Source organism: Sodiomyces alcalophilus (genome assembly GCF_042370955.1).
Source record: "Sodiomyces alcalophilus JCM 7366 unplaced genomic scaffold ACRALscaffold_2, whole genome shotgun sequence".
Taxonomy (NCBI): domain Eukaryota; kingdom Fungi; phylum Ascomycota; class Sordariomycetes; order Glomerellales; family Plectosphaerellaceae; genus Sodiomyces; species Sodiomyces alcalophilus.
In genome coordinates, this window is record NW_027263533.1 from 660,931 (window position 1) to 674,655 (window position 13,725).

The 13,725-nt window shown below is 51.1% G+C and overlaps 4 protein-coding genes across 4 annotated transcripts; 1 reads left to right on the top strand and 3 right to left on the bottom strand.

Moving 5' to 3' along the window:
• Positions 1-7,338: 7,338 nt before the first annotated feature.
• ACRALDRAFT_2039859 (uncharacterized protein) lies at positions 7,339-8,629 on the bottom strand (the record flags this gene model as incomplete). Its single annotated transcript, XM_071020994.1, has 3 exons — positions 7,339-7,466; positions 7,539-8,261; positions 8,347-8,629. The coding sequence occupies 3 exons, from the start codon at positions 8,627-8,629 to the stop codon at positions 7,339-7,341; spliced, it is 1,134 nt and encodes a 377-aa protein (XP_070876446.1).
• A 1,505-nt stretch (positions 8,630-10,134) lies between these two features.
• ACRALDRAFT_206731 (uncharacterized protein) lies at positions 10,135-11,142 on the top strand (the record flags this gene model as incomplete). Its single annotated transcript, XM_071022102.1, has 9 exons — positions 10,135-10,177; positions 10,248-10,303; positions 10,381-10,511; positions 10,549-10,573; positions 10,637-10,736; positions 10,796-10,805; positions 10,874-10,923; positions 11,009-11,069; positions 11,115-11,142. 9 exons carry the CDS (start codon positions 10,135-10,137, stop codon positions 11,140-11,142), a joined length of 504 nt encoding a protein of 167 aa, XP_070876447.1.
• Positions 11,143-11,487: 345 nt separating this feature from the next.
• Positions 11,488-12,799, bottom strand: ACRALDRAFT_206732 (uncharacterized protein; the record flags this gene model as incomplete). Its single annotated transcript, XM_071022103.1, has 9 exons — positions 11,488-11,525; positions 11,575-11,705; positions 11,771-11,787; positions 11,846-11,870; positions 11,920-12,183; positions 12,316-12,342; positions 12,417-12,465; positions 12,492-12,718; positions 12,771-12,799. 9 exons carry the CDS (start codon positions 12,797-12,799, stop codon positions 11,488-11,490), a joined length of 807 nt encoding a protein of 268 aa, XP_070876448.1.
• A 29-nt stretch (positions 12,800-12,828) lies between these two features.
• On the bottom strand, positions 12,829-13,562 carry ACRALDRAFT_206733 (uncharacterized protein; the record flags this gene model as incomplete). The annotated part of the gene is made up of 7 exons (XM_071022104.1): positions 12,829-12,865; positions 12,923-12,975; positions 13,015-13,096; positions 13,152-13,214; positions 13,256-13,319; positions 13,360-13,399; positions 13,533-13,562. 7 exons carry the CDS (start codon positions 13,560-13,562, stop codon positions 12,829-12,831), a joined length of 369 nt encoding a protein of 122 aa, XP_070876449.1.
• Positions 13,563-13,725: the final 163 nt, after the last annotated feature.

Below are 13,725 nucleotides of genomic sequence, written 5' to 3' on the forward strand. Positions count from 1 at the left end.
GTCCTCTTTGCCGATCAAGCGGTGATCGTCGGCGTGTCTTGAGTCTTCGGGCAGAGCGCCAAGCATTACGGAGGACACTCTTGGCTATAGGGCGAGTTCCCTTTGGACAAACAGACTATTCTCCTTTCTTTTCCCTGACCCAATTCATGGAAAGCCAAACATCAAGCCGGGGTTGAGTCGAGACTCCTGCCGACTTGGCTTCCTCTATAAGATGTTGAGATGTTGAGGGGTCATGCCAGGGAGAGAACCCCCCACTGAGAATTGGGACCTGCCGTTGACGTGATTCTGGATGGTTTCATAGTGGTCGTCATCTTGGAGCAGTCATGCAGGAGCAGGGCCGGAAAAGGAGGAAAAAAAAAAAAAAAAAAAAGGAGAGAGAGAGAGAGAGATCTGGCGGCAGCAGCTTCAATGCTCGTCACAACCACACCGCTCAAGATAGGCCCAATAGATGAAATCGTATTCCATGTTACATAGGGTATTGAGATGGTACCAAAACATACCAATCCCTAGACATGAAGACCGAGATGTACGAAGTACTCCGTACGTTGTATAGTGGATATCGGACAGGACCGACGGAGATGGAGTCCAATGTGTCGACTTTGACATACAAGTGAGTGATACGAGAACAAGGAACTGGAAACGAAACTCCATCCTTGTCAAGTGCCACGTAAGTGCAATGCCTCTCTATCGTCAAGTAATGCAGCGGAGGTTTATTCCACCGATATTTTCCACTCACAAGTCGTTTATGGATTGCCCTTGAGACGCATCATTGCAGGTGTCCAGGCGCTGCGGGTCACTGTCGGTCTTTTTTTTTTTTTTCTACTCCCAAGTATAGATACATAACGACGCTTTGCTCGTCCATTTCCACGCTGCCTAGGTACACCTCCCATCTTTACTATCGTGACCTCCCTTCAAGTGGCCCCCACTTAGTCGCACACGCTATGCTTCCCCGCACGCCCCTTCCCCCCACCTTTTTAGCAAGAGGTATCGAGTACTTAGTGTACACTTGCCTTCCAGTGGCTCATCCAAACATTCTCGGGCACCATGCAAATGACGTAAGGCGACGTCATGGCCGTTGGCCGACGACTCGTGGAATGCCGAGCTGCTGCAGTTCCATCCTACATAGGGGTACATGAGTAATTTGCTGCCTTTTGTCTCTCCCACACGTCTCCCAACACAGGCAACGGGCCTCAATTCTTCCCCGTCGGCAGTGGGTAGCTGGCTGCAATTTACTTGCGCATTTCACTACCTAGGACCGCCTGGCATGTCCACTTTGTACACCACGCGTCCTTAGATTCCTCGGTGGAGCCAACTAGAGTAACCCCGAGTTCGACCCCTCGAGATTGCCACGGATCGACGGGATCGAATCTGTGAATCTGGGGCACGAATGAAACGAACAGAATCCAAACCACTCCGCCGCTAATGGACTCTGCCTTCACCGTCGAAACTGGACAGAATCCAACGATCCCATGGACCGACCCCATGGTCCCCTGAAGATCGTCTCGACATGGAGTCCACGGGATCAAAACGGTTCCATTAAACCCTGGCTAACTACTTTCCCGCTAGTGGCGTCTACGTTGCATCCGCCGCCCCAGGCTTAACCCAGACTTGATCGTTGAAGGGTGGCTTTTCGCGCGTAGTCCCGCCCGGCAAATGGTTCTCCATGTTTCGTGCTCCCTGGTGACACGTTTCCTCCCCCTTTATGCCGGCCTCACATCTCCCAACTTTCGGTTCCGGTCATCTTGGCATGTCAGCCACCCCGAGCTCGAGTACGGAGCCGAAGTTGGAGGGCCATTCGCCAGGGAGTGGGATTCCAAAAATACACCAATTACAGCAACGTGCACCACAGATGAAGCAGGGTACGAAGCGACCCGTTGACCAAACACCCACACCGTGTCCACTACGGCCTGATTAGGCAACTTGTCCATTTCCGCTCATGATAACGTGACTGGTTCAACGTGACCAGATGGACGTGATTGACTGGACCGATGCCTTGTGTGTTGCGGAGAAAGTGACATCCATCCACGTTTCCCTCTGTTGACCATCGTTTCAAGGTCAGGTCAATTCGATGGTTCTCTCCATATTAACTACCCTTTTGGCCGTGGTGGGTCGTGGGCGGTGTGCGCGTGCGCCTAGCATGTCATCATGGCGTGTTAAATATAAGCGCGGCTTTATACCGGTCTTCTCAGTCTAATCCTACCGAATCGGTACTTCCCCGCCCTCCTTCCGTCCATTCTTATCCCTTGCCGGCCGGTTTCCGCAACTTCTCATCGGACCCAATAAAAAGCCCGGAACCCAAAAGCTTGATCAGACTTGACTTTCGGATAGGTGGCGGGGCAGTTCTTCCCCCCACCCCTCGTCCCTTTTTTTGTTATTCTGTTCCTTTCCGCTTGCCTTGCCCGCGTCTGGCAACGATCACCGTCCGGTACGTTGAAGTTCCTGGTAGGGCCAATTGGGTTGATCTGTCACTGTCTTTTGGGCTTCCTTCTGGGTTCCATTGGGGTTCCTCGTTCGAAAGTACCGTTGTACGTACCCCTTTCATCGGTACCTAAGTACGTTGTACGTTGTACTTGCTCATTGGTTCGTGCGGCACCCCCGCTTGAACCTCCCATTTTGCTACGTAGACACAACGTACTCTTTCTGAAACACGCGTGCCCACTTTTAGCTTACGCAGCCTGCAGATGGACCCCTGGAACATCGTCCCTTCCTCTCGTGCAGTGAGCGCGGCCTTCTGATTACTCGGACGACGATGACCAGCAATTTCCGCATAATATGGTGTCAGCTGGCTAACAACAAGGAACCCAACCTGCAGGTACTACGAAGTACTGGCTTGGACACAGTATTCGTAGCGAGAGGCGACTCGTCTACCTACCTACCTACGAAACTCCCCACGCCGTCACCGGGAGTTGCAACGTTTCTCTCCCCACATCAACTGCGAGCATACCGACTGGCGTTGCCGAACGTCTATGTGTGCATGTAGACGGCCCAGCAGGATACTGATTGCGGTGATACAGTACATACAGTCGCCAACCATGGTTGACCCGGATGTTGGTCCCCCGGCCAATTTCAGCGGCTCATCAACCCCTCTGTGCATTAGCTCAACATCAGCTCTCGCATTGCTGAGTGGCAAATCCTAATTAACCGGGCATTCCTCAGCTCGTGAAACCCTCTCCCGGGGCGGAGCGCTTAGAATGTCTCCAGACAATCTAGTCCGAAGCAAAGGCTGTTACCGGCGCGTTTCGCCGACAACCACGCACTCCAGGGATACCGAGACAACCAGTTCCACTATAAACAGACGACGGATGATGACTATACACCAGGCACCAAATGGGAATTCCGCCCCTGACGCAGACCTAGCCGTGATGCTGATGATATGTCAGTCGGACGAAGGATGCCTCTGTATCAGTGCACTGAGTGCAGTATTAGTTCAACGGTGCTTTTACACTCCCGACAATGAGTTGCTGGGCGTAGACCATTTCAGCTCGTTTCAACAGGGCTAATTAGACAACACGCTCAGTGACCACATAGCGTCTTGGTTCAGGGGGACTAAACCTGTTCAGACCGCCGTCCGCTGTGTCCGGATCCTAGTTCCCGCCATCAGGACCCTGAAGGTGCGGAAAGCAACCATGTGCCACTCGCGGCCTCGTCGGTCTCGCCGCGTCATGAATCCTAGCTTCTCCTCCCCGGCCGTTCCCCTGTTCGGGCCATGGTGGCCAGATGGCGATAATAGGAAACCAAGACGGAGACGGAGGCAAGAAGTAAAAGGGCGACTGCATGGCAGATCCTCGTCTCAAGGAAACCGGAAAATCATTGCTCTTCTCTGCTACCTCTATCCGCTTGCTTGGGCAGGAGTTAAGCATTTCCACCAAAACTAGTCCCCCTTCATCGGCGATCGTTGCCCCTAAAACCCAGCCCCCTACTTCCTAGTCCGTCCACTTCTCTCTCCACCAATGACCTGATATTTGCTACAAGACACGAACAACTTTAATCCAAGACAGGCACTTCCTTGCCAGTCTTTACGGAAAGCATGAGCACCTAAACTCCCCGATTCTATCCAATGCAGACGCCAGCTTCAGGGGTCATAGTACCCTGTCGTCCCACAGAACCGAGGAGCGGCAGACGTGGTGCTAGCTGGCGAAAAGAATGAAAAGGGGCAGAGATCGTCCGCTGGGCCCCACGCCATGCACGAACGGCACTCGAAAGCTGTCGGCAGTCATGCTCGCTCTGGAGATCTGGAGAGAGAGGCTCCGTAGAAGATTCTCCATGGTTGCCACTCCATCGCCCCGACATTCCGTGTCCCTTGTTGTCTGTCATGCATCGTGCCTGGTAACTTGGCTGTCTGCTACGCCGGCTGACTTGACTGTCGACCGGCATATTGAGTGGCATAAACGAAGGTATCCCTCTCCCCCCTTCCCCTATTACAGTACTTTAGGCAAAACATCACGGGAAAGAAGAATAATGGCAGATAAGACTTGGTGACGCGTCACTGTGTTTGTTGTATGGTATCATGTCCGTCCATTGGCGCTGCTGCATATCGGTGTCTATTATTTGCTCAATATTCCCGGCATGGATTGCCTCGTTTGTTTCCTCTCGGCCCTATCCTGTCTTCTGTTGATATGTGAGCGGCTTGCTAGGGACATCAAACTTGGCCCAAATGAAGTTCGCAACATACAAGCCATTCCCCCTTTTTTTCTTTGTTTGCTATTTTCCTTTTCTGGTCCCTTTCCAGCGTTATCTTCACCGACGGTCAACTCGTCTACGTTATCTAAAGGAGTGGAAAAAGGGAGGTTGTATAGTTGGGAGAATATGTCGTGGATAGTTTGCTTTGAGGAGGGATAGCTCTTTGCTTCACTGATAGCTGTCTATAGCAGACAGCAGACAAATTGTGCCCGTATCTTTTAGATGCTGAAAAATCAAATCCACTGGTTTGAATTTGAACTAGCAAACTGTTTGCTTACTCGTAGCAATTTCTTATGTCTTCATAATGCTGTAAGTGATTATATACGACAGCACCTGTTACAAATTACGATTTATTCGTACTCATATATATCCTGGCCTTTGCAGTGTAATTCTAACTTCCAAGATCCGTCTTAGCATATCACCGGCCTTATATATTACTTCTAGACTTAGCAGGTGTCACGTATGCTAAGGACAAGAGGGAATGCTCCTTATAAAATACTAGTATAATTATTACTTTGAAGCTTCACATATCATACCACATTCTCTAATGCGAGGAGAGGATCCTCAAGTGAGCTCTTAACAGATACAAGTCGATGCCTCTACTAATATAGTAGTCAATAATAGTCTTAAAATTACTCTTTCGCATATACGCCCCTTCAACGAAACGCCCAATGCCACGGATTCCACCGTGGATCCGCGCATAACCATTGCCTTTGCCGTTTACTAGTTACTAACTCTAAATCCGGAAGCATATAAACATCGCCAAACTATCTACTACTTCTTTAAGGACAGTCATACGGCCCCAAGTCGGATAAGCGATAAAGACGGCACAGAGAGTCATATAAACCGTGGCAAGACCACTGTGGTGTGATACTAGCATACACAAGACAGTACGCACAACGACGCCCTACGCCAACGAATGGGCTCGCGATAACGGCTACGCGATCTTATCGCAGACGATAGACTATATATACTCGATCCTATCATGGTTCTATCTAGCCGCGGTCGCCCGCGTATTACACCCGAAGATATCCCAGTTGCCCTGATCCCTCGTGGCAGCAATCGGCGCCCACAAGAAGCAGCAACGCGTGCCCGTGATCCATCGGAATAGGATCAGGCCAAGCACAGCTAAAGCTGGCGGGAAATGCCTCAACGCAAGCTGGATCTTGGTCGGGAATAGATGACGCTATCCGCAGGTTACAGGAAGAGCTGGGGCGATATTAATAGTAGCTTATTATAGTCAGTCAATGGATAAATGTATCTTTAAAGCACCCTTTCTCCTGGGCTCCTCGCATTACACAGAGCCATTGGACATAATACTTCACCTCTCTGGTACTGTAGAATATATTAATAAGCTCTTGTGGGATACAGATGACGAAGCATGCCAGAGCGATGGTTCCACACCTTTGGACGAGCTAGCCAGGCTACTTATCTAGGAGGTACGAGCATAGTATCGTTGGTATATATTGAACTCGGGGGTAGGTAGTAATAGCAGTAGTAGTAAAAAATAGTAGTAGTATAGTAATAAATGTGTTTTACGTAGTGATATCTCTCAAGAGCAAACAACGCCTAACGCGGCTGTCCTCCTTTATATACGATCCACAGGAGAAACCGGAAACCCGAACAATAGTGGCCACAACGACGTACCCACCGCCAATGCCTGGCTATGATTCTAAATAAACAAACGTGGCCTCGCAAGCAGTGCGGGAATGACAGGATGGGTTCTCAGAACACGCAACCATCAAAAAAAGCAAATACATCAACCGGGTTCCCTCCAATTGTTCGCCGCTGATGCCATGCTGCTGCGAGGGCCTGCGAGAACCTGGGTGTGGGATTGCGTAGACGAAACCGACCGGCGTGGGCCATGACCCGAGAGACGGAACCAGGAACCCTTTTTTCGCCGCATGATCTTCCGTAACGCCGTGATGAGGGTATCGCCTGGTCCAACTGGTCCAACTGGTAATCCGATCGTTGCGGTTTTCATCTTCCCTCTTGGTCCAACGGCCTAACGACGCGTTAAGCACCCATTGAGAGTCCCATGCAGTGTCTCCATGGAGACCGACTATCGCGGGTCGCTCGGAATCAAAACGCCGTAGGGGCCTGACGATGAACGCAACGGACGTCCTCTTGCGTCCTGTTCGAGGGGTGAGGACACTGGAGGACGCTGATCGAAACGAGTCGCTGGGGTTGGCGTCACGACAGGTTGCCCTATTCACAGGGACAACTCAGGATGGCGCCGTTCCTTCTCGGTGGTACCCCAAATCTTCCATAGTCGAAGCCCAAGACCCCGGACATTAGATGCGCAAGAAAACAGAAAACTTCCATCCCAGTAGACCCAGTTGTGCTCGATTCTTCTTTTTCTTCGCTCCCGAACATTGGTGGTAAAGACTGTAAGTAAACGTATCGCGAACAGCAGGCTCGTCTATCATGTGGGCCTGTAGGACGGCCCCGTAAGGGTTGGCGGGGATAATCGAGACGGAAGTTGTCTCGCACCCCGCAGGAATTAGGAGTAGTGATGTCTCGTCCGAGACGATCACTGCCGCGTAAAGTGGTGGCGGCGACGGCAAAGTTAAAGGTGAATTGCGTGTGAGTTGGGCAAGAGTTCAAAAATGCCCAGTGCAGAAGAGTTTCGCACAGAAACTTGGGTAGTTGGGTCCCTTATTCGGAATGATGGTCTTCGGAACCGGCCTCTGATCTCGCGTCTCCCTTGTGTACCTTTTTGTGGCGGCGGAGGTTAGAAACGACAGAGAAGTGCCGGCCACAGCCTTCAACCTCGCAGGCGAAAGCTAGCTTCATTGTCAGTCAAACAAGGTCCTTTGTTTTAAAAAAAAAACTTTGTCTAGGGAATGTTGGCATACGCTTTTCGCCAGTGTGGCTGTACATGTGCGTCTGGAGAGACGACGGTCGGGTGAATCGTTTATCGCAGATCTTGCACTTGTGTTTCTTCTGGGTGCTAGATGATATCTTGGAGCTGAACTGGCCCATCATGGACTGTGGAGCGGGAGGCGCTTGGTTGAGCAGGCCGTGCGGTCGGGGTAGGGTACGGGAAGTGACCGACTCGATATCCGAAGTTGAATAGTCGCTGACGGAATCCGCGCCGTAATAGTTGGCAAAAGCGCCCCCGGTAGATGAGACCGAAGAGCTGGTGGAATGGGTGGGCGGGAATCCGTACGAGTCACCGGAACCCCTCTCGTTCCGGGTGCCATAGATATTTCGGGGCGTCTCCTGGCTCATGGCCAGCATGCCGTGGCTGGCATCAATGGCGTCGGCGAAACTTCTCCTGTCATCTTGCACGGCCCTGCGGTTAAAGTCAACCGACGGGTTCTTTCGGGCCTGAAGCAGCGGCGGCGAACAAGAAGTGGAGGATACTGACGATTGGGAGAACCTTCGCGAGTGGTCGTGTTCGTAGCCCAATGTGAAGGCCGATCTCACGGGCGCGGGTGCGTAGCCCATCGACTCGTACGGGGCAGGGGAGGCCGTGTATGACGGATGGACGGGTGATGCGGAGGATGCGTAGTTGCTGGCGGCATCGCCGTAGTGGGAAGCAGAGGTGGGCTGCATGCGGCCGATTCCGAGGACGTCTTGACGATACGTGAGTAAAAAAGAAAACAAATACAATTGACAGTCTCAACTAATGAGTCCTTGTCTGTCGGAAAATCGGCTTACCTGCTGATGCCGCTGTTACGGGTATTTGGCCGTAAGACCCCATGGAAGTGTTGCTGCTCGTGCTGGTGCGAGCGGCGTGTGGCCTGTCGAGCCCCAGGGTGTGATGATGGAGGTTTCGATTGCCATTGACATAGAGCGGGTGGCTGCCCTGCGCCGAGGACGTGGAACCCCAGGGATTGGAGAATTGAGGGGCGGTGGCGGTTGTGGTGGTGGACGAGGGGGCGGGATAAGGAGGCATGTGGTCCAAGGGACCAAATCGCTGATGTGTAGTGTCTAATGTCATTGTCATGATCAATAGAATGTGCGTGGTCGGGGACTTCCTTCGAAGAAGCTTTGGCGATGGCGGGTAGCTTTGCTGATCAAGATGCGATGCGCGTGTCCGTCTGTAAAGGGAATAATAAAATGAAAAGCATCCAAGTTGTACGAATATCGTATCACAGATCAGATGGAACAGAAATATTCCTCCACCCCCTTGGAAACGGGAAGGACATTCAATGTTGGGGGATCAGCGAGGTATATGTGCGTGTAGCAGACTGCCGACGGGAAGAGAGACCAGTAGTTTGAACAGCCGGGGTGGTAGTGCGGTAGTCTGAAGCTTGTAGCACACTGGTCAGCGGGACGGGGGGGGTGTGTGGTGGAGATCCCTTTCTCGTCCGTCCCTTGTCTTTTGGAGGGTAAATGTGGTATAAATGTAAAGCTGTGACGACTCCCGACTCGGAGTGATCGACAGGCGAATGTCCCGTGGCAGACAGGCCCAGGATGAACCAGGGTAAGGGGTCGATAAGGCAGGGAGGTACAGAATACAAGGTATTACTGGAGACCAGGGGCCCCGGGGATGAACAGGGGGATGTGGAGCGAAGGGTAATAACGCTTTTGACGGCTTTTGCTGGTCCTCTCCTTCTCCTCTTCGGTCTCTGACACACCCGGTTAAAAAAAAGGACACGCGTGGGGATCTGAGAAAAGGGGGGCGGACAACGTATTTCTTCGAGGGCGTAACTCGGCCCCCAAAGTTTCTTCCAGCGTTGTATGTACGTTGTAAAGGAGACGATGGCAATAAGATGTACGTTATATGCCGGTTGGGATGCCGTTCTTGATGGTTGTCGATTTGTTGCTGGAAACGAGTGGACCTCTGAGGCTTCCAAAGCTGAGTGAGTACATACGTTGTACGTTGTACATGCGCCCAAGTCGGAGAAATCAAGCAACTTCGCCAAGACGTGTAGCTTATTCGTCCCGAGGGAAGAGAGGGGGGTGTGATGTGGGCGACCCCGGGTGTGCGTACGTACTCTGGCTGTAGCAGGATGATTGATCGATGATCGATGATCTCTGAGCAGAGGGTGTATCGTCAAGATGGGTGTTGCTCTAGAGGCTGGGGAGAGGAGGAGACGGAGGAGGTGAACGTTTTTAATTCCTTGTGGGCCGTGGAGAGTGACGGCGCGGTTCTGTTTGAAGAGACGACGAAGGTATGATGTCGGTCAGTCGAAGCAATCGAGAACTAATTGCCTAGGTATGTACGTTGTACCTACGTTAATAAAGTGTGGGATGTGAGGGCTGGTACGCACATGTCGGGATATTGAGTAAGACGACCCAGGTACACTCTACGTTGTACACGACTTGAGGCGAATGAGGCAGGAAGAACCAAGGAGGGTGGGGTAGGGGTGTGCGCTTTGGGTGGATAGGGGGGGTGTCTGACGGACTTTCATTCCTGGGGAGGAGACGGAACTTGCATGGAGTTCCATAATTCTGTAGTTGTACCTATACAACATTCGTTGTACATAATTTTGTTCGAGCATGGGGGTTTCAATGCCGTTGTCCAGGAAGGGGCCGATCCGGGGTCAGTTGAATTAATTCCCTACCAGGTAGGTAATCAACATTTGACATTGCCTGGTCCTCTCGGTGGCCAGTGGCCAGTAACGCTCGTGAAGAAGTTATTTGTCCTTTTCAAATCAAGGACCTCAACGTGCCCTAGTTTTGGAAACGGCCGAAATGCAACGGGAAACCGTACCGATACAAAGAAATCAAACAGAACCGAAAAAGATCTCTCCCAAGCTCAATGCCCCGGACGCACAGCAGAGCGGACGTGACTACAAGGTATGTACAGTATCTCGGATGAAGGTTGATATGCAGGGACTCATAGCCTGGATTCACCAACCTTTTGAATTTCAGCAGTAGAAAAATGAATAAAGAGACTATAAAATGTACAAGGCGCATCTTGACTCGGCCATACTTAGTACACTACTATCGTCTCAACGACCGATAGGAGTTCCCTAGTCCGAACTCCACTCCCTCTTAGTCCCGTGCCTTGGACAGTAGAGTAGTCGTTGCTGTAGTGTACTTCGTTGTGCCGGTTCGCATTTCTCTCAGTCGAACGGACGGCGAGACTAGACAGATATGTATTTAGCATGCTTGTACGCAGGAATCCAACCATTTTCGGAACCAAGCTAATAGCGAGTTGCTGATATGTTGATAGGTAATAATGAAGGGGCTTTCCTACGCAGTTATAAGCGGCGCTGCTGCATTGCCCTTCAAGTCCCAGGACAATGGCGAGACACGAGACAAGCACATATGAAATGAAGGCACGTGTCTCTCCCCGAGACCGAACAGAAGCCACCTTCCCCTAGGGACATAACGTACCGGACTCGCAAAGTCAGCAACTATGATGTAGGGAAACATTCCGGAGGGGACCAGAAAGGCGTGGGGAGAATGCGCAACTTGATAGCGCGTGGGTGTGTACAACGTAAGTACTCCGTGCCAAGTACCAGAAACTCAAGGGGATGCAGCTTCGCACGCCTCAAGTAGCGGTCGGTTCACGGCGGAACCCTGCTCGGTCCGTCTTCCAAGTTAAACCACATCAATATACTAAGTAGATCGCCACTACCAAGTCTCGCTTATCGTGGCGTAGGCATCTAAGTAGTGTAGAAGTCTCGGTATACAACGTAGAGTTGTCACTATCCTACACGATATTATAAACCGTCAAGAACGAGTCAGTTACATGCATAGACAGCTAAATAAGAATATACTAACTTGCCTCGAGATGCATGAGACTATTCGTTTGACTACCTATGTACGCAGCTACTTCGGGACTACAACCCTATAATACCTATAAGAGTAGAACTGATGTACGAATACAATGTAGAGATCTCTTCAATTTCGCACGTGACAATTGGTGTCGGTCATCCGTCCTAATCGGGTTTAATTGGCGGGGGACCGACTCCTTATCCGTCTACGTACCCCAAAGGAAAGCGGGTGGCGCAAAGAAGCGGGCCTTGCTGGTTTGACGCGGATGTGAGTGCAGTGAACGTGAACCGAACCAGTGACGTAAGGTACGTTGACTGGCTGTTATGTTTTGAGCAGGGCCCTCTCTGTTGAAACAAAACAGCCGCTGGTATCCTTGTCCACTATACAGTCTATCGTATTGCAATCACACTGTAATCCATATCCGACCTGTTAAAGTTGAGATGATAGGCTAATTAAATGGAGGTACGTCAGGTCCCTTATTTACGATGCATTGCCATCCATCAGCGAATCTCGGCGTCAGGGTTCAGTGCAGTCTCTACCTAGGCGCGGGAAGGAAACGTCTGGAGGTACAACGACACTTCGTTGTACATATGTCGTAGTGTATGTACAAGGTATGCATGTAGAGCTGCGGTGCCCCGAACTGAGGAGGCAGAAACGCCGGCGCGGCGGCGCATGGCGGCCGGCGAATGCCCGGTGTCGTCATGATGCCACAAATAAACATATTTACGGTTGTTACGTACCTTGGCACCGATGCCATGTTTTTCATTTTCCTTCTTCCCCGGTCTGCCGTAGATCAATTGATCCCCTAGTCCAGACTGCCACCTGTCTTGTTCGCCAGATCATGGGACGCCGCGCCGGGTACGTTGTATGGGGAAAAAGGGGCCGGGAAAGTAGGTATTAGTCCATACCACGTACAAGTGCGTTGTAAAGAAATTCTTATCGCGACAACCTTACATTTTTTTTCTTCTTGCATCCACCTTGCTGCATGAGAGGGCAAAGATCTAATTTCCCCGTCTGGGGGCCTACGGCAGATACTAGCTTGGAACTTTTATCACTTGTCCGTCTCCGCGCCCACTGACTTGACAGTCTCGAGATGATTCTTCTCTGTCTCAATCTGTCATAATGTTCACCTGAAAATACAATCTCGTCCGTCCTTGAATTCGACCGGCGTAAAGATGGACCGTGTTGTTTCTCACTCTTGTTTCTCTGGGGAATGGACACGAGGCGCGCCTCGCAAGTGTCACATACCGCTGTAAACCACTGGAGCGGCCTTGTTTCCGCAAGGCGCTGCTGCATTGGGGGAAACGGAAAATGAAAGCTTCGAGGAGTACAACGTACCCATTTCTTTTGTTTCTCTCTGTCCACGGTGCACATCGAAACATGGCATGGGGCTATTGTATGTAGTGTACTTCGTATGCACAGGCGACTCGGAGTTCATTTATCGATCTCGCTGGGTCCCTGCAACGGTCAATGAGTAGTCTCGTCAATGAGAAGGGGTTCGGTACTTGCTAGCGAGTGCGGACATCCACTTGATAAACAAGGATCTCGGTTCCTAGTGTACCTTGGGGCCTCGCGTGAGATGACGGCGACTGGGATGTTGGGAGTGGCGTTGCGCTAGCAGGTCTTCCGCTGCAAGCCAGAGAAGTACTGTACATGCCAATGCCAGTCTTTTGATATCACGGACTGTATTGGCTGGGGGAATCGAGAGAAAACAAGCATAACGGCTGGTTCAACTCTTGCTCATGGTCCACGACACCCGTTCCAAATTGAATTTAACCACCAATCACGACAATTGTTTGAAGACAGGACTATGTACAACGTATATGATACATATGTACACCGTATGTAGTGTGCTTTGAAGGACACATAGCAGAGACGGACTGGAATCCCTTACGACTGCTGAATCCTCATCTGAATGAGGAGGAATATACATAAAAGCGGTGGGAAAACACCCAGCTCTCGCGCACAGGACCTACAAACGTTGTACCGCGCACATACTCTGTGCATGTACTCGGCCGGGGATACTCGCAATAAAATTCTCGGTGGGGACGTCAGTAGAAATATGTACAACGTACAACGTACAACGTACAACGTACAACGTACAACGTACAACGTACAACGTACAACGTAATATTCAATCGAGTCCAGCGTCGTCCAGTTTTAATAGCCACGCGTACGTAGCGGACCGAATCCGGCGACATGAAACACGCTAGACAAGGAACCCTTAATTAAGGCGCAAATCAGCCCAAGCACAGACCGCCCTATCCGAGATCCACTCTTGACGACCCTGGACAAAGCTCCGCACCCTAATTACTTTGTGGATATTAGACGTCGGATTCTCCACTTTTCCGAGGTGCTCAAGGG